This window comes from Cucumis melo, chromosome 11 (assembly GCF_025177605.1).
Source record: "Cucumis melo cultivar AY chromosome 11, USDA_Cmelo_AY_1.0, whole genome shotgun sequence".
Classification (NCBI taxonomy): Eukaryota; Viridiplantae; Streptophyta; class Magnoliopsida; order Cucurbitales; family Cucurbitaceae; genus Cucumis; species Cucumis melo.
Genome location: NC_066867.1, coordinates 29,999,241 through 30,019,282, shown reverse-complemented (window position 1 = coordinate 30,019,282; position 20,042 = coordinate 29,999,241). Strand labels below are relative to the sequence as shown.

Here is a 20,042-nt window from a genome sequence, read left to right as displayed (position 1 = left end):
ATAGTTACATTCTTCGTATCTTAAGAGCTTTGATCATGTGAACTTTTAAGAGCTTTAATCATGTCTCCAAATTTTGAGAAGTTCAATTGTATAGTTTTCATAGCTTGAGTGGAATTTAAAAAAGATTTAATATTCTAAGCATTCGATTTTTCAATAGGGGATAATTTCAAGATCAATAAGAACTTTAAAATATATCTTCGAATCTCCAAAACTTCAACATTTCATTATTCACTCTTCATCCTTTCCTCCAAAATGAAAGGGTAAAACCTTTATCTATAGAAGATTTTCACGAGTTTTAGGTGGCCTTGGTCAAATATTTTCTTTGTACCAATTTTTTTTGGGGCGAATTGGATTGAGTTTGAGAAATTCTAATTACCCAAACCGACCAAATTAAAATTTTTACGTTTGACTCGATTTTCCTGTAGATGACGTGGTAGAATTCACTTGGCCAAAAATTCCTCATTCAATACCACTTGAAGAACTACAATATCTATTTAACATGAATATACGTCACAGAGATATTTAGAGGGATAAGTAGATTATTTTAACCAATAGTTTATTATAACAAGAAGTGAAGCAATATTTTAAATAACTATAAGTTATAATATAATTGGAATCCCATACTTTGAAACGCAGTAACCTACTTTCCTTCGCTTTCCAAACAACTCTAAAATTCTTTGTCTACTTGTTCAGTTCGTCCTTCTCGCTCAATGACCATGTGAATACATTAGCAGCTAACATAATTAGCTAAATATGTAAATATCTATTTGGTAAGAAATCTAAATGGTGTTTTTAAATATACCTTTAAGATGATATGCATTTGATAAATGATTAATATGTTTTCATTGAGTTCCTATGGATTGGGCATTGTCACAAAGGATAACTCACTTGAGAAAAAGAGGTTTCTTTCTTTTTGTGTTGTGTACAAAAACGACGTCGCTTCAAAAATTGTATCCTCAATCATTCAATTCAATATAATTAATTTAATACTTAACTGATATCAATATAAAATTAATAGTTTAAATACTACAGTAACTTTGACTTTTGAATTTGGTTCATTTTAGTTCTATACTTTTAAAATATTTACTTTGATTTTTGTATTTTTAGCTTTGGATCAATTTGATCGATATACTTTCAAAATGTTTACTTTGGTTCTCATATTTTCAAATTTGATTCATTTTGGTCCTTGAAATACTTTTCAAAAGTGACGATTATGTTACTTTAAAAATGAGATAAAAAAACAAAAAGTTAGACACAGTCAGTTTTCAAAAGTATAAGGATCAAAATGAACATTTTAAAAGTAAAAAAACTAAAACGAATCAAAGTTAAAAATATAAATCAAAATGAATATTTTAAAAACATAGGAACCAAAACGAACCAAGTATGAAGTAACGAGATAGTATTTAAAATTTTAAAGCGGTAACATATTTGTATCTAAGCATATATATTGCCATGGTTATCTTTTTAGAAAAGAAATTATTTGTTAACTGGAGCATGAGCCCAAAAATATAGTACTTAAGGCCCAAATAAGGCCCAGACCGGCCCACTACGTTGAGACGGCGGACCATTGCCGTGAGGGAATTGGTCTAAGCCTCGCGTTACGAACACGCGGCGTTTTCGGATTCCAGACTCGTGGAGTGACTCGCCCGCCAACTCGTTTTCCTCATTGATTTTTCTTCGATTCCCCCAAATTTGTTAAATCCCTGGTTCTCTTCTACTACGAAATCCCAATTCTAAATCCTTCCATTCCAATGGATTCCTCTCTGGTTGCCGGAACCCTTTCAATGGTTGCCAACAATAGCATCGGCTTCGCAAAACTCCTCAATCGCCTCGATTTCGTCTCCAATTACTGTATCTCCGCCACCGATTCAATCACCGACCAGATCCCATCGTCTTCCACCGCCGCAAGTCTTCGATTATCTGCCGCACTTTTCCCCGTCGCAACCATTGCTCCGCCCCCTGTTAAATCGGTTTCCAACCGATCGGCCTCTCGGACATTTCTCCGTAGAAAGCGTCGCACGAAACGTAGATTGTATAGTGATGATTCCGAGGGACGCGAGGACGATGGATTCGGCGGCGGCGATTTTGATGGACCGTATGGTGGAGATGGGGGTGGCGGCGGCGGTGGTAGAGGTTGGAATTTCGATAGATTTGGAGGAAATGATTGGGATGAATCGTCGTTTTCTTCTTCCTCTTCAAATCCAGCGTATTATTTCGTTTACGAGGTGGTTTGTTGGATTGCGTTATCAAATTGTGTTCATTTTGCGTTCAAGAAGGTTGTTAGATTTGCAGCAGAAGCATTTGGGAATTCCGAAAGGGGAAAATTGTCCATGAGATTAATCTCCGTTTGTTGATCAGTACAAATTCTCTTTCTCAATGATTATCTTTTAGAATGGAAATCTGGGTATAAATCTCTTGTATTCAATTTCAAAAAATTGGTCTGTATATATTTTGTAAATAATTCACATTGTTTTATAAATTGGTTGGGGATTACATATTGAAATCTGTGCCTTATCAATCTGATAATGTCATTCCTTTGTAGTTAATTCTCTGTGGCTGATGTTCATGTCTATCATTCTTATAATGGATAAAAAGTTGGGTGTTTGTTTCTACTCAAATATTTTTGAGAAATCTGTGGGCGGAAATCTTTTGCTTGATTTTCCATCCATTGGTTTTGACTTCCATAGAAAGTTCTTGGTTTCATCATTTTGCTTTTGTCATATTTTTTTATTATTATTATCATTTCTTATTGGTGTCAACTGGCCATATGCTTTTAATGCTTGAATTTAACCTCCTGTAATTGGGTTGTTAGAACCTCTATTATTACGATCTTTTGATCATATATTATTTTATTCTATGATCATAGGCTTCTTAAGTTCCTCAACTTTTTATAAAAACAACAATTTGATCATTATAGTTCTATAGTTTGTGGCGATTTCGTCCTTGACGTTACGGTTAAGATCTCATGACATTGATGTGTAAATTGAACTTTGAGGACTGATATTACTTGACACAAATGGATACATTTTCTACACGTAGATTAGTTAAATTGTAAGAACTCAGGTTCAATAGTTAAATGGCTATTTGCATAAAACTTTTTAAAGATTTTAAAGAAAAAAGTATTCTTTTAATGAAATAACATTTTACATTAGTGTAGTGCTCGAAGTTTCATCAATAATTTGCTGTTATGTCTTCTATGTTTGGGTTGTCAAAATCTTTGTTACAATGATTTGACTCAATAATGTGATTTGCCAAATTTTCTACCCATTAGGCAACTTGAGGATCTTCTTTTGTCTGTCTGCTGTGTTTGTTTATGGGATGATGTGATCACTGTTTGTTTATAATATTTTCTACCAAATAATGAAAATAATTCATTACTTTTTCATATCGGTTCACTTGTATCGTCTATATCAAAATATCCGATGTATTGGAATTGATGTGTGTTTATACTATAGAGAGTTGTGTGATCTTTTCGGTCCCGTCCCTATCAACACTCTATGCTATAGAGATAAATGATAATGAGATTTAGAGTTTATTTCCAATCTCATACTTATTTGTGTTCTAAATTCTCTTGTTACACTCTTTTTGTAACATCTATTTAAGAAAATTACTATAGATTTGTCCATGGACTCTTTAGGTCGGAAATTTTGGTTGTCTTCCTTGAAATTTTAATTTGGTCTATTGAATAAGTCTTTCTTTGACGTATTTGACATTTATGAATTTTTTGGAATGAGAATTGAAAGTTCAATGATATATCGAGTATAAAGAAAATATTAAAACTCGTATTCTAAATAACATGTAAAGTATGTATAGAAGTATTAACAATTTAATTGAAGGTACTATGTCTTACCTAGTTTAGGCCTCGTCCGATAATTTTTTCTTTTAAATATTTAACTTATAAATCATACTTTCATCGCCAACTACTTTATATTTTTCTTTTTTACATTTTAAAAGCTAAACTTTGAAAACATAAACGGGCTGATTTTTTAACTTTCACTCATAATTCATACATTTTTTTTAATAAAATAGAAACTAAAGTGTCGTTCATTTGATATTACATTGTTTTAAAACTAGAATCTAAAACGGGCTAAAATATGTATAATTTTCACACATATAGTTTCTTTTTTTCTAACAAATTTTCATATCATATAGTTCAAATTTCATAAATAGATTTGATGGATATTCATTGAAATTGCTCACATTATATTTATCCACTTACTATGAAAAATCATGGTGGGGATTCACTTATAATTTCTTGCAATTTTTAAAATTGGCCAACACAACTTTGGATAAGGTCAAATAATTTCATTAGATTTTCCCTTCGCCTTGTCGTCCGAGGAATAGTATCCACCACTTGTCTTGAATGGACCTTTTAAAATATTGTAATCTTAGCTTGAAAGTTTTCTTCAAAATTGTGGGGTTATTTAGTTGGATTTCTTTTGGGAAAAAATAAGGTTGTTTGGATTATAATGCTTTTATATTTGTAGAGATTTGAATGATATTTTAGGGATATAGTATAATCTACTTAAAAACGTTTTCAAATTTGAAAGAAAATCAAGTCATAATCAATGTAAACATAAAATAATGAAGACTCTCGATCCTCCAAAACTTTACGTGCAATACAATGAATGGTCACGACATTCTTTTAAAGCTTTTCGACCCTCTAACTCACTGGTCCATTTCTTAGCCTCCACAGTATAAGCATCGTTCAACATATTACCAACTTTTAAACAATCAGATTCAACCACCATATTCGAGATATAGAATGAAAAAATTCTCTCCCTCGTAAAATAATAAAATATAATATTTTCTATGTCAACTTTTCAAATTTCAATTAAAAAATTGCGACATTTACCTAAGTTTTACCAATTTTGAATAATCCATCTCTTTTCTCTAATGAAAAAACACCTTATATTAGCATATATTTGGTTGGTGAGCTGTGAAAACAATAGTAACTCACTTTGCTTGAAACCAAAACATGATATTTTACAATGGGGCCCCTCAAAAGGACAAATTATTTGAGGAGTAAAAGACTCATTTGAAAAAAGAAAATTAATGAATTAGGTCAATTTGAAAGGACAATATGGCAAATGATGATGATGATGAAGATGTCAAAGCCATTTTGAATTTAAAATCAATTACCCCTAAGAAGAAAGGATAGAATTTTGAGGATTTATTACTTTATTGGCTTTCTTTCGATTTAAACCGTCATTTTGATTTTAGGTCCCACTTTGGATTTTTGTTGGACCATTCTCACGTTTGGTTCATGCATCTCTTCCTCCTTTTTTTTCCATACCTAAGTCGAAGGGTTTTTATTTTAAATACCCTCAATCTTACTTCTTGTATTTTTAATCAACAACTACATACGTATTTATAAATTTATACATATTATTATTATGAAACATCATGGATTGACCTGATGGTAAAAGACAGATATAATCTCAATAAATAACTAAGAGGTCGTGGATTCAATTCAATCTATGGTGACTACCTACCTAAGAATTAATTTTCTATCAGATCACGCATGTTATCACATAATATTAGTCGAGGTGTTCGTAGTCACTTACCCACGTAAGCTGGCTCGAACACTGGCGACTATAGCAAACAAAGACTGATACATTGGTTAAGGAGCAAAGAGATTCGTGTGGTAGATAAATATCACTTGAACTATGAGTTGAAGAAAGCTAATATTACATTAATGTCGACTTCAAGATTTGATATTCAAAATCTCTATTGCATATCAACTAAACAAAAAGGGAAGGTTTGGGGAAAATAACTAATATGTGTTAGAGTGGAAAACTATTAATAATGTATTCAATTTGATGTAAAGGATCCCAAAATGTATGATCTAATAATAGCATTGTAACAAATAATATATAATTGTGTGACAGAAGACAAGAGCAACAACAAAGAGTCAAACATAGAAAGAAAGACCATAAGGAGTTAAAATAAGATATAATAATGAAACTACAAAGCGGTGAATATTAAAAACAAAAGAGATGATCAGTTTGATCTGATACAAGAACCGACATGTCGTTCCAAAAGGATTACACAAAAACACATCATATCGCAAAGCATTTATTCAATCTCCATAATAATATCTACAAAGGCTACGGCTACACACTTCAAAGCTCTCAAACATTTTAAAAATATTACACACCAATAAACGACATGTCGAACAAAACAGTTAACCATACGTTCATACCAGCTGACTGAATTTCTCCTCATTCAACGACATGTCGTCCATCATCCAAAGATCCAAATCAACTCGTTCAAACTCCCCATTTCCACCGAGTTGACTCGGTTGTTGCTCCTCACCATCCAGCCCCAAGAACGATCTTAAACTCGCCAACTCCTCGCCGTAGTACAGCTCCTCGCTGTCACACGAACTATCCGCACGTGTACACGGAGGCGAATCGGTTGTGTTGAAGCCACCCGGAGTCAACTCGGGGAGGACGCACTGCTTTTTCACCGGAGTTTGAGGCTGAGCCGTGGGCGACGGCGGCGCCGGAGCAAAGTTCAGCTTGGCCTTTACTCCTCGGATCCGTTTGGCAGCTTCATCGTAGGCTCTGGCGGCTTCCTCGGCGGTGTTGAAAGTGCCCAGCCAAACTCGAACTCCCTTTCGTGGGTCCCGAATCTCCGCCGCCCATTTTCCCCACGGCCGTTGCCGGATTCCTCTGTATAAATTCTTCCGAACTTTTCGAGTCTTCTCCACCGCCACCGCCTCCGCCGCCGTAGATCGGTCTCTTTTCTTAGGCTTCTCAGTTTTCACTACAAATCAGTCACACCTCAATATCCATTACCATAGAAATTTCCATTCCCTTCTCTACTTTTTTATTCAAACTTCATCTACTTAATAATAGTTCAATTTTAATCAATATTTCGATAAATCAATGAATTCTAAAAACATATTTATCTATTTTATTTTCCTATTATAAAAAGTTATTATTTTATCAACTTTCATATAAATCAAATTTTAAAAGATTAGAGCTAAACTAAAAGCAATAAATAATTAGAAAAAAAAAATCGTAGTACTTTTAAAGTTAATTGAATAAAATATAAACAAATTGATCTTCATCAATCATCGTTATTCCTTCCTTTCAAATAAGTAAAAAAAATATATAATTTAGCGATATCTTTTTGGAACAAATGAAATGAAAAGAATTATAAAAAAATGGGGAATGGGGAATGGGGAATGGGGAATGAGAAGAACATGAACATACCAGAGGAATAATTGAGGCCGAGGAGATCGGAGAAAGGGTCGATGTGGGACCAAAGAGATTCATTGTTAAGCTTACAAGTTCGCCTTTTTTCTATAAAATCAGAGATAATGGCACCACCGCACATTTTTCTCTCTAATGTTATTCCTCCAACATAATCAAGAGGTTTTGGTAGAGACTTCATCGGATGTTATTTATAGACGAAAAAGAAGGGATCTTAATGGGCCTTCTTTTTAGGCCCTAAATGGTGACTTCTTATTGGGCTCGTAACCAGATCCACTAAAAGTCCCACAAAATCATATTTTAATTTTTACAAAACGCAAATTTATAAGGTAAAATATGTAATTTTATCGTTTTTTTTTTCTTTTCAAAGTTTCAAAATGTCTATATGGATCCCTAAACTAAAAAACAATTTCAGCACTTTGTACATATTATTATTTTTCAATCATTGACCCATTTATCTATGCATTTTTTTCTTTGGTTAAGAAAGAAAACCACACACTTACATAGAAGCTATAATATATATATATATATATATATATATATATATATATATATATATATATATATATCAAATGTACATTCAAATTATAATAAATATGAGGTAATTATAATTGTAATTAAAAAATATATTTTTAAAAGATAAATATATAAAAAAAAAAAAGGAAAAAAACTCAAATCTCACAATGAACTTTTTGTATCTCAACAAAATGTAAAGGAAAGAAAAGCTTAGAGTGACTAAATTCGAATTTTAAAATAACATAGATGATTTTAATAATTTAAAAAATACATAGAAAATGCTATAATAATATTGTACTAAATCAACGTAATACATGCATTTGTATATGTAAAAATAGATACGTAATAATTTAAATTTTGTAATAATTTAATTTTCAATCATAAAGTACTTATGAAAAGGGTGATTAACGCAACATCACGGAAAATGTGTTTTTAAGGTGCATTCAACTAAGGTGACAACGTTAAACAATAGGCAACTATTAAAGCATTCCAACATCTCGAAGGAACCAATATGGTTGGGTGTAGGATTCACTTTATTACTAAATTTAATAACTCATTTCATTGGTAAGTTCAACCATGTTTAAAATTAACAGCTTCTTGCACCACATCTTTAAAACCCAAGAAAATTCCTAAATATACTCATAAAACTTTCTTCGTAAAACCCGAATAAAATAGACATAAAACAATGATACACTCTCACAAATAATACGTTCAAACTAAATTATAAAATCCTTTTGTTTTGATTTTAGATCAACAATAATTTATAGTAAATAGTTTGTTGTTAGTGAAAGAAGAAAGAAAAGAGAAAAAGCGTAATGAATAGATTCTTTACTTTATGACGGTGGCCGTACAGTCTGGCGGTTTTGAAAGGCGTGAAAGGAAGGCTGTTTCTTTTCTTACAAAAGGTGGGGACATTTCTTTACACGTGGCTGAATTTAATTGGTTCTGTGACATGAACGTACGTCGGTAGAATTACTTTAATAGTTCGTGGAAGGAAGCGAGAGGGTAATTTATTTATTTATTTGCAAATTCTAATAAATAAAAATATGATACATTTTTTTAAATATTAAAATTATTTAACAGAATATAATAAAATTGATCAAATTTTTATTGTATAAATAGTTTTATTTTTATGTTATTTATGACAATTATTTAAAAAATTATTTCTAATTCTTATTATTAATAATAATTAATTAATTAACTAAAGCATATGCATATGCATGTATTTAGTCTTATGAAATCAACATCTCGAATACAAAATACAACAGTTGGTGAACAATAGACTCATGAACTTAAAAAATTGCAAATAATTAGTTTGTACATAGATCAGAAAATTTATAAGATAGAGAAAATAGAACCTCCAGACTAGAGTTTGATGTTACAAAATTACTCTCAATTTGGATGTACTCAAGGTTAGAAAAACAGAATTCTTAAAATGGGCTTTACTTTTAGTTTTGAATTAATCAACTGTAAGAAAAGGTTGGAGGAAGATAAGAAAGGTGTGGCCAGTGACAGCTTGATGAATTCATGACATAATCATATCATATCCTTTGAAACTGTGAGACCAAGAAAATGATTAAAATGATGAGTTGCATAACAAACAGCTGCTTTTAAATTTAGTTTATTTGTTTGTTTTTATTATTACTATTTGGGAGTATAGGGAAGAAAGACAAAAGATTCACCAACAGAACCAGTCGACCATGTTTTTAGAAAGAATGTGTTTGATTTTAATCCATTTCTTTTTTTCATAACTTTACATTATGTTTCGTTTTCATATTCTATTGTCACTTTTCTTATAAATTACAACGTATGTGCTAAAGTTTAATGTTTGCGTGTAATTTTATGATATTTTAAAATGCTAATACATCACGACATAGTTAGCCTTTTATAAAATCAATTAGTTTCTGTTTCTAAAAAACAATTAAAATTTCAATAGGATTAAAGTTTTTGTGAATTTAAAAAATTGTTAAATAGTGATACACATTGCCATTAGATTACCCTTACGAAAATGGCTATAAAATTGAGATCCACCCAATTTCTCCGATAAAAGAAGAATAAGAAAGTGGAGATATAGCAATAAAATGATGCATCAAGAAAAGCTTAACTCAACTAGCATTGTATGTACTAAAGACCTGTGAAGTCCATAGCTCAAATTCCTCGTCTCAACATTTACTGAAAAACAACAAAATGATAGTGGATTAAAAAATGAACCATACTCTTCTCAAATTTAATTTGAACCATTCAAGAATTCAAATATGGTCACAATATTAAAATCCCCATTATTCATAGATCATTCAAATACAAAACTAAATGGTTGAGTATTAGTTAAATTCCATCACATCAGATGGTAATTAATGAGAGTTCATATCCAAGGAACAGTTCAATCATTCCTATGGCTTCTTTTTAATATTTGGACCTATTGCTAAGGAAAGTAAGAAAATCTAATTCAACTCATTTGGATGCTACATTTATATATGATTTCTTGATCTAAATGCATTAAGGACTGACACAAATCTCATACTCGTTGAATATTTGGAATGTTGGTTAGTAAAGATTCCAAACTCTCCTAGATTTGTCATGCATTAAGGAGTCGATAAATACTCACATTTTAAAGCATCCATCAACCAGCGTTGCTTTGATTAAACTGGACTGGATTTGTCGAGAGATCTCCAACACCACTTTGAGCTCTATTTTGACCATGTATGGAGGGTGGTTGATGCATTGGATCAATCTATGCTCGACTCCAGTTCTATTTCTAAATCAGCTCCCAGATCAACTTGCACAGTTTCTCAGTGTCTATCATGGCGTGAACGACGATTGTTTTGTTGCGTAACATTATGCCTAAACTGCGGTCTTGGGATGGCCTTTCCATCAATAAACAAATCACCTGAAATTAACATGAATGGTTCATAAAAGAAAAACAAGCATTTGACTTGAGATATCAACTGATTTCAATTTGTATCAATTTGATCAAGTTGAAATGGGATCACCTCCGTAATCTTTGTTCGGAACATCTTGATACGAATCTGGAAAAACCCATCGAACACCTGGCAATTCTGTTTCATCAGGAATGAAAAGCTCAAATCAGATGCCAATTCTTCAATTTAGCAATAAATAACGCAAATCATGAATGTCAAACCATCACATTGTAACACGAAAATGATCAAACTAAAACCGGGTCAATTCTGAAGCAAACTTGGAAATAGAAAGAAAAAGATCCTAAGCCATTCAAATATTATCTAGGAAGTTTGATCAAACAAATTGCGTGGTTGAGCTACAAAAGTACTCTTTTAATCTGTAACTTTAATCCAAACACTAGCCAGTAGACACATTTCCAACATCTATAAGATGAAAAAAAAAATTGATTCACATCACAAGACTCTTTAGCGTTGTCAAACAAAAACTCGAGTCCATTCTACAGCAAAGTTCAAATAGATTGTGAAAATTTCTTAGAGCTGTATGGGATTTTGAAAACTAAGTTTATAAACAGTATCTTTCTTTGTTTCCTATCTACTTTTTAATAGTGTTTTCAAAATGCATAGCTTTGGCAACTAATTAAAGTAGTTTAAACTTGTTCTTCGTTATAGAATTTGGCTGAAAATTCAAACTCAAAATGGTAACCATGGTAAGGAAATGGCATGGTAATAAAACAAACATAATTTTAAAAAACGAAAGGGTTACGAAATAGATGCTTTTATATTGTTTGTGAGAACTTTCATCGAACACATTGCACGCTTGAGCTCAAAAGTACACTTTGAATATTCACATTTAATCCAAATAATCAACACAATTTCAATAGATGCATGATGAATCAAGGTTACTTATTCTAATCATAACACGAATAAGCAAAGACACTATGAAATATTACCTTTCATTTTCCGAGAAAGCTCTTCCGAAATCAACGCACCGAACCCAGTATACGTGGTGGTACAAACTGAGTATATTTTCTCCTTCGCCTCTTCCTCACTGAAAATCAGAACAAAGCAAAAATCCTAAAATAACTAAAGAACAAAACCCGTGTTACAATAATTTGTTTTCAATCCGATACCTTCCAACGACAGCGGCTAGAGTTTTGACATAAGAATTAACCATCTCTTCCTCCGATGGTTTCGGGTCATTAGGAAACTCCAGCACTATCAGCCAGTGCTCGTAATCGCACCCATCGTAGGGTATCGACTCTTTTGGAGGTCGCTTGCTCGAATTAGGAGAAGGATCGTTGAGTGGAGAGGATTCGGATTCCGAAGCCTTGCATCGAATAGGAAGATTGAATGAATTAGGGATTATTTGAACCTGTCTGTTGAGGAGAGGAAAAGCAAATCGCAGGCGAGAAGAAATAGGAGATGGAAGTAAGAGGGAAGAAGAAGATGATGAAGATGAAGAGAGGCTTCGGCTAAGAACAGTGAATAATGTGCGCCGAGTGGCTGAGGACGCCATTGTTGAGAGCAGTAGAGTCTTTGGTGATTTGGGATTTTAGAGAGGTTTGGGAAAACGAAGGACGTACGCCATACGTCGTCGTTTTAGAGATATAAAACTATACGTCTTCTCTCTTAAAAAATCTCTCTAAATTTTCAAAACTCAAATTCTTTAACTCACGATATTTATACAAATTTTAAGTTCAAAAATATTTTTAAAATGCAAAGTGAATTAATTTTGGAACTACTAAATCATGAAATGATTCATTTTGAAAATGGTAATATAAATATAAATATAAATATAAATATATATATATAGTAAAAAGTTATTTCATGTAAAAGGAAATTAAAACAAAAGGTCATTGATACATTACATAATATTAATTAGATTCAATAAATATGATTATAAGTATAACTAACCATAAAGTTCTATCTGTCTCTTCCATTGACCAAAACATTTACAATCCTACTAGAAGGCAAATTATTGAGATAAAAGCTTTCAAATTCAATCCTCTCAAGTCTTGGTCCAGAGATTTTATGAGTCTATCGGTAATAAATTACAAAATTTGTCACTAATAAGTTTATTACAAAGTTTATGATTAATAAATTTTACTATATTTGAAATAAACCCTATAAAATTGAGTCCTCTGCTTTCTAAAACCACAAGAAAAAACAACCTGAAAGTGAAGATATAAAAACAAAATGGCGAAGAATCAGAACTGAACCATACTTTTTTCAAATTTAATTTGAAATCATTCAAAAATTCAGATATTGTCACACCATCACTAACTTAGAATCTTTAAAATCAATCCAAAATCAAAATCCCCGGAATTCATAGATCATTTAGAACAAAAAAAAAGAAATATACACATTTTAAAGCATCCATAAATCAGTGTTGCTCCGAGTGATTAAACTCGCCTGGAGTTGTTCGAGGGAATTCCAACACCACTTTAAGCTCTATCTTGACCATCCCTGGAGGGTGGAGGTTGCATTGGATCACTCTGGTTTTGACCCCAGTTCTGTCCCTGAATGCTTTGTCTTCGAACAACTGGTATAGTTTCTCGACGTCTATCATACCGTGGACGAGGTCTGTTTCTACTAGGTTGTTGCCTATCATTGTACCTATATTGCGGTCTTGGGATGACCATTCCATCAACAAACAAATCACCTGAAATTAACACGAATAAGTCATAAAAGCAAAATGAGCATTTAACTTGAGATATATCAACTGGTTTCAATATATATCAATTTGATCGAGTTAGAATCACGATCACCTCCATAATCTTTGTTCGGAACGTCAAGATATGAATCTGGTAAAACCCATAGAACACCTGGCAATTCTGTTTCATCCAGAATGAAAAGCTCAGATCAGATGCCAATTCTATATACATAATCTAAAGCAAAAGTATCAATAAATAACACAAATCATAAATGACAAACCTTCACAGTTGTAACACAAAAATGACCAACTAAAATCGGGTTGATTCCGAAGAAAACTCGAATGTAGAAAGGAAAAATCCTAAGCCATTCAAATATTATCTAGAAAGTTTCATCAAAAACATCGATTTCTTGAGCTAAAAAAGTACTCTTTCAATCTTCAATTTTAATCCAAAAACAAAACACAGATTTGATTCACATCACAGGACTCGTAACTTTTCTTGTTTACAAAAGGCTCCTTAATACAAAGTACAAAGGATCACAAAATAATACAAATGCCAAACCTTCATGGTGGTAACACACATATTATCAAACTAAAACTCGAGTCAATATACAGAAAACTTCAAAATAGATAGAAAAATTTCTTAGGCCTCCATTTGGGTTTTGAAATTAAGCTTATAAACACCACTTCTACTTATTGGTTTCTTTTTTGCTATCTATTTCTTAGTGGTGTTTTCAAAATACGTAGTCTTGGTAACTAATTGGAGTAGTTTCTTAAAAGACTTGCACTTCATTTTAGACTTCTGCTGGAAATTCAAATTCAAATTCAAATTCAAAAGGTGACCATGGTAAAGAAATGATAAGAAGACAATGATAATCTAAGAAATACAAACACTTAAGTTTGACTAACGTTTGTGACAGTGTCTACACTTAGACACTCCAACACTTGTCCAACACATATCGAACAGTTGTTAGTGAACCAAATGTGTTAGACATTCATAAAACACTTATGGAGCAGAGTTAAAGAACACCGATTTATGAAAATAATACTAAAAAAACACACACACATGTATGCATAAAACAATCGTTGAGCATACATTGAACTAATTTCTATCTTTTAAGCATGTAATGCATCAACCTTGTTGTGTCATGCCCTAGACTTTTAAGAAATGACTTATTGCCATGTATCCATGTCTAGTATCCGTATTTGTGCTTTTCATAACATGATTTTCAAAAGCTAAATGATTATGGAATGAATCATTTTATCTTATATTTTAGAACTTTCATCAAACACATTGAGCGCTTCAGCTCAGAACTACAATTTCAATCTTCAATTGTAGTCCAAATACTCAACACAATTCCAATATCTACAACGCGAATAAATCAGATTCCCAAGGCTCCTCAATCTAATCATAACACGAATAAGCCCAGAAACTATTACCTTTCACTTTGTAAGAAAGCTCTTCCGAAATCAATGCACCAAACCCAGTATACGTAGTCGTACTAACTGAGTATATTTTCGTCTTCGCCTCTTCCTCACTGAAAATTAGAAGAAAACAAAAACCCTAAAATAACTAAAGAACAAAATCCGTGTTATAATAATTTGTTTTCAATCCTATACCTTCCAACAACAGCGGCTAGAGTTTTGACATAAGTATTAACCATCTCTTCCTCCGATGGTTTCGGGTCAGGAAACTCCAGCACTATCAGCCAGTGCTCGTAATCGCAGCCATCGAGAAGTATCGTTTCTTTTGGAGGTCGATTGCTCCAATTAGGAGACGGGTCATTGAGTGGAGAGTATCCGGACCCGGAAGCCTTGAATCGAATTGGAAGATTGAATGATGTAGGGATTATTTGATCCTGTCTGTTGAGGAGAGGAAAAGCGAATCGCAGGCGAGAAGAAATAGGAGATGGAAGTAAGAAGGAAGAAGAAGATGATGAAGACGCAGAGAGGATTCGGCTAAGAACAGTGAACAACGTGCGCCGAGTAGCTGAGGACGCCATTGTTGAGAGCTTGAAGGTGGCTGAATGAGGCAGTAGGTTTTTTGGTGGATTGAGATTTTAGAGAGGTTTGGGAAAATGAAGGACGCGACGGTACAGCGCACGGCGTCGTTTTTAGCGATATAAACTACTTTGAGGACAAATATTGATTTAAATAGACCCAAAATTAACCATTATATCAATTTAACCATTGATTTTTTTCATAAATGTGTCAATTTTAATATACAAAACTATGTCTACGTGATTGTATCGATTTAAATTTTCTATTATGTTTTAGTTCGGATACACTCGTAATAGTTTAGGGTTTAGTATTTTACTGGTTAAATCCATACAACATACAAATCATAGTTTAAATTGATTCAATTATTAGTTTATGGTCTAAATTGATACAATACTATAGTTTATGGGGTAAATTAGTATTTGTCAACCTATTAATTTTATTCCTCAAAAAAAAATGTCCCTCAATTTTCAAAGGGTCATTTTTATATATAGCGAAAAATAGAAATTATTTACAAAATACGTAAAATATATCAAATTCTCTATAATTTATTTAAGTTTTTTTTTTCTTTTTTGTTGTTTATAAGAATTTATCTTTTTAAAATTTAGATTAATGTATACATTTAAAACGCGTGTTTAAAGAAGCTTAACTCAACATGAATTGACAATTATAGTTATGACAATTATTAACTAGCTTTGATGTATATCTTCTCATTCTTTTGGATTCATTCAATAAAATTTCATAACTCGAATTTTTAGTTTTCACCAAAAGTTTATTCTTTTCAACAATAGTTAAAATACATATATATTATGTGCTATAAGTATTGAATATATAACGAAATTTAAAGTTTATGAATCTAAAATAATATTTAAATTTGAATATAAATATGATTTAAATTATATTTTGGTTCATAAATTTTGTATATAATTATATTTTGGTCACAAACTAAAAAAATGCATGTTTTAGTTTCTGGAATTGAAGAAAAAAAATCATATGTTTGGTTCATGTTGTTAAAATTATATTAATTCCTTAAACAAATGATAAAATTAATCAATCTTAAAAATCTATAGTTTAATTTATAATTAGAGATCACCATATAGTAAATTGATGTTTTAGAATTCAAAAAGTACATCAAAAAGTAACTTTGTATTTAAGATTATGTTCATCACTATTTTGACATATTGATATTCTACTTCCCTTTCCCTTTCTCAACTCATGTTAGATGCAATTTTATTAACATGCAAATTTTTTAAGTGTCTCAAAGTTCAAGATATTTTGTTATTCATTGAGTTATTTTTTCTCTTCCTCCAACTCAACCTCATCTTTACAATTTAGGTTGGGTATAACAAGTTATTGGGTTATTTGAACATCTACGGTTTAAATTTAAAGACTGTAATTTTAAAAGAAAAATATTTTTTATCCATATTTGTCCCTAACAGTTCCGAAGAAGTAATTATACATATGTACTTAGATTTATTTATATTTAATTTAAAAGTTAAGAACAATTTAAAGTCATATTTCTTTTCCTCTTTAGAAAAATAGGGTTAAAATTAACGATTTAAAGTATCTTAATATTGTTGTTGGTAAAATTTTAGTCAAAGTGAAATAACTCACTCAGCTTTTAGGTGAAATTGAATTAAGATGAAGAGGTGTGACATGCAACTCACTCAACTTAACTCAAAACATGCATACTTTTTTATATTACTAAAGAGCCCAAGAAAAACAACATAACCAAGCTATAGCTAAGTACCCCATACACATACTTCATATCTATCTATCTATATCTATATATATATATATATATATCCCATATCTCTATTTATTTCTATACTGCAGGCTTGTAGTTAAGTATCTATATTTCTTTATATATTATGAGCATCCATCCACTAGTTATGTAGAGAAAAACGAAAGCTATTTCCGTTTTGCATAAGAACGCCAAGTTGTTATCACGATCCCGCCGCGGGTTTTGGCCAACTGATCGGAAGTCACCACCGCCCCGGCCTGTTTATCTTTCGTCTTCAAAGGTGGTTGATCCACCTTACGCGGTGGCTGATGCTGAGCTGGCCTCTCCGTTGCCGCCACCCTTCTACCCTTCGAGGCTCGACCGAAGAATTTGTCAATCAGTTTGAATCCTTCAATCCCAATCATCGCCAGGTTAGCATCAGTATCTCTAATTTCTCTCTCTCTCCTACCCATAACTTTCGAAGATTAAGAAACAAAAGGAATTTGTTTTTGATTGGCTTTGTTGGTTTGGTGAAGTTTCATTTGGTTTTTGGTGCATTATATAGTAGTCTTGGTGGGCTCCATGGTAGTAATTTAAAAATATTAACGAAAAGATTAGGCAGAGGAAGGAATGAACTCTTTAATGGAATTTGATAGAATTTCTTTTTGTAATAGAACTATGCTTCCTTTTGTCTTTTTCTCTTTGGGAAAAATATCAGATTATATAGATTATATACTGTTAAAAGCACTTTAGGGTTGGGATTTGGGAATCATAAAATGTTTTAAGCTTTCGTAAACCTATCAATTAATTATTAGCTTTTGTTAAAAACTGTGTGAAAAATATAACTAACCTCTAAATTGTATATTAATTTTATAGACATTTTATTCACATTATTGTATTCAAAAATCATCAAATGCATCGATATATAATTGATTTAGGAAAAGGATTTTCAAAAGAAATATCCTAACGAAGAATTTAATTTGATTCGTTTATCAAAGTTTAGGAATTTAATTAATCGATAAAATTATAATTTTTCAAGAAAAATATAATGGAGAAATCTAAAGGAGATTTTTGTGGATAGTCTAATATAGTCTTAGCTACTTCAATTGCTGGAATTCTAAAAAATCAATGGAAACTCATCAAAATAATTGAACTCATAATGGGATATTAATTATTTTTAATTGAAATGAATATTATGATAGGTTCTAGAGGAGAAAAGAAAACTCATTTTAAAATTAGTCATATATATGGTGAAAGGGATTGGGAATATTTAGGGGTAACTTTTAATGTTTTTTAATGATTAATTAAGTTATTAATGTTTTTTAGAAGAATGAATATGATTAATTTATTACAACAAAGCGTAACATAGCATTAAACTTGTTTTATATAAACACTAAAAAGGGGGTGTTCAAAAGGAATTTTGCAAATGGTTCTAGAGAAAGATAAAGATACCCTTTAGTATTGTAAAAGAAATTAAAGAAATAATTAGGATTAAGATTAGGAAGATATTTGGTTTTTTAGAGAGTAAAATAATGGATTTTTAATTTAGTTAAAGGGATTAGGAATATTTGGGGGTAACTTTTTAGGGATGTTACAATATAAACTATAGTTTTGGAGCACTTAATATATATACCTTTTGGTAAATATTAAATATGTTTTAAACATATAAGTCCAAGGAAGCATAAACATTTATTATAACCTAATTATAAGTTGGTCTAGATTGTGGAGCTTTATTGGCCCAATGACTTAAGTTGGGGAGTTCCACCTAGACCGAGGAATCCAACTTTTGCAAATGTAACTTCCCGTGCCAATCATCGATTAGGTTATCAAATAATTTGAAATAGAATAAGATCAGAAGAAGTTGTTAGACTGATCTTTATAAATACATAATTATAACTCAATATGAGGTAACTGAATCTTTATTCGCAAACTTGTTTTTAGCTTTTACGTTCTTTTACTATCTGACTTAAACATTAAAATATGTGTAGCAATCACCACACCAGTGTATATTTCAATTTAATTAGTTCATAGACAAATGTTTCAATTTTCCCACTAAGACAACGAATTTTATTTAAATGTATTCCTTGAGATGAGATTCGAAATTTACAATAACTCAAATTTCTTTTACTAAATACTCCCTTAATGTTTATTATTCAAGATTTACTAATTAACTTAAAATAATTGTGAAACAAAATATTGTTAGATTTAATTCTAGTACGATAAATCATAAAATTCAATGTTATAACTTTATTAATCTTTTAAACATTTTAAAATATAGGAACTAAATTAAATTTATTATCGAACACATTCTAAATTAATAATTTGTTAAGTTGGTTCAAAAGAAAGAAAAGGAAAAAGAAAAAAAGGAATGTTGAATTGAAGTTTCGTAGTGAGTAGAAAAGAGGTCGGTCTTCATTCAATGTTCACATTGGGTCGGCAAAGGTTCGTTCTTTTCTTCCTCAAAGGAATCCTTGCTGTTTAAAGACGTCATGGTGGTGACGACGACCGTAATTTTGCACCTACGCTCTCTATTTCATACCATTTATCTCAACCTTAGTTTCAATTCAATCTCTACCTTGTAAAACTCTTAATATTTGTAGTTAATTTTATTCGAATAAATGGTTATTGTTCGTATTTATGAATGGATGCATCATTTTTCGTATTATAGAAAAAGGACATGATTTTTCGAATAATCAACAATAAGGTCTTTTTCTATTTGATTTAATAGTCATTTGTCTTCTTTCAAAAATATTTTCTCTCTATTATCCACAATTTTCACGTTCGGTAGATCTACAAAGTTTTGTTCGCTGATCTTCTAGACGGGGTGCTACTCTTAGAAGAAAAGTGATATGTTCTGTCCTAGGAGATAATTACTCTAAAAAAACTCAAGCACTAGGGTGAATAAATTTGTCTTAACGAGACAACGTGAATTCGTTGGACTCAGATCTATAGTACATATATGTTTTCCTGTTTTGCTGTGTTGATAATTTTCATAACAAATTTCTCAAAAA

The 20,042-nt window shown here is 31.3% G+C and overlaps 3 protein-coding genes across 6 annotated transcripts; 1 reads left to right on the top strand and 2 right to left on the bottom strand.

Moving 5' to 3' along the window:
* Positions 1–941: 941 nt before the first annotated feature.
* Positions 942–2,503, top strand: LOC103497828 (uncharacterized). Its single transcript, XM_008460184.3, has one exon. It carries the CDS (start codon positions 1,752–1,754, stop codon positions 2,352–2,354), a length of 603 nt encoding a protein of 200 aa, XP_008458406.1. The 5' UTR covers positions 942–1,751; the 3' UTR covers positions 2,355–2,503.
* Positions 2,504–5,956: 3,453 nt separating this feature from the next.
* LOC103497827 (ethylene-responsive transcription factor RAP2-3-like) lies at positions 5,957–7,384 on the bottom strand. The gene is made up of 2 exons (XM_008460183.3): positions 7,224–7,384; positions 5,957–6,771 (listed from the first exon to the last, which is right to left on the bottom strand). Exons 1-2 carry the CDS (start codon positions 7,345–7,347, stop codon positions 6,200–6,202), a joined length of 696 nt encoding a protein of 231 aa, XP_008458405.2. The 5' UTR covers positions 7,348–7,384; the 3' UTR covers positions 5,957–6,199.
* A 2,282-nt stretch (positions 7,385–9,666) lies between these two features.
* Positions 9,667–15,421, bottom strand: LOC103497831 (multiple organellar RNA editing factor 3, mitochondrial). 4 transcript variants are annotated; one of them, XR_007824909.1, is made up of 5 exons: positions 14,931–15,421; positions 11,608–11,705; positions 10,730–10,795; positions 10,345–10,626; positions 9,667–9,911 (listed from the first exon to the last, which is right to left on the bottom strand). XR_007824909.1 is itself a non-coding variant. In XM_008460186.3 (4 exons), the coding sequence occupies exons 1-4, from the start codon at positions 12,171–12,173 to the stop codon at positions 10,529–10,531; spliced, it is 648 nt and encodes a 215-aa protein (XP_008458408.2). In that variant the 5' UTR covers positions 12,174–12,298; the 3' UTR covers positions 9,996–10,528. The 4 variants fall into 4 exon arrangements, 2 of the variants coding, with proteins under 2 accessions (XP_008458408.2, XP_008458407.2); XR_539487.3 differs by lacking the exon at positions 14,931–15,421 and adding an exon at positions 11,788–12,246; XM_008460186.3 differs by lacking the exons at positions 9,667–9,911; positions 14,931–15,421 and adding an exon at positions 11,788–12,298 and having other exon boundaries at positions 9,996–10,626.
* Positions 15,422–20,042: the final 4,621 nt, after the last annotated feature.

Coding starts and splice junctions, on each gene's coding strand:
- LOC103497828 (XM_008460184.3), top strand. CDS start 1,752: ATGGATTCCTCTCTGGTTGCCGGAACCCTTTCAATGGTTGCCAACAAT.
- LOC103497827 (XM_008460183.3), bottom strand. CDS start 7,347: ATGTGCGGTGGTGCCATTATCTCTGATTTTATAGAAAAAAGGCGAACT. Junction 6,772..7,223: donor CGGCCTCAATTATTCCTCTG/GTATGTTCATGT, acceptor ACTGATTTGTAG/TGAAAACTGAGAAGCCTAAG.
- LOC103497831 (XM_008460185.3), bottom strand. CDS start 15,313: ATGGCGTCCTCAGCTACTCGGCGCACGTTGTTCACTGTTCTTAGCCGA. Junction 14,849..14,930: donor CTAGCCGCTGTTGTTGGAAG/GTATAGGATTGA, acceptor TCTAATTTTCAG/TGAGGAAGAGGCGAAGACGA. Junction 13,492..14,750: donor GCTTTCTTACAAAGTGAAAG/GTAATAGTTTCT, acceptor TGGATGAAACAG/AATTGCCAGGTGTTCTATGG.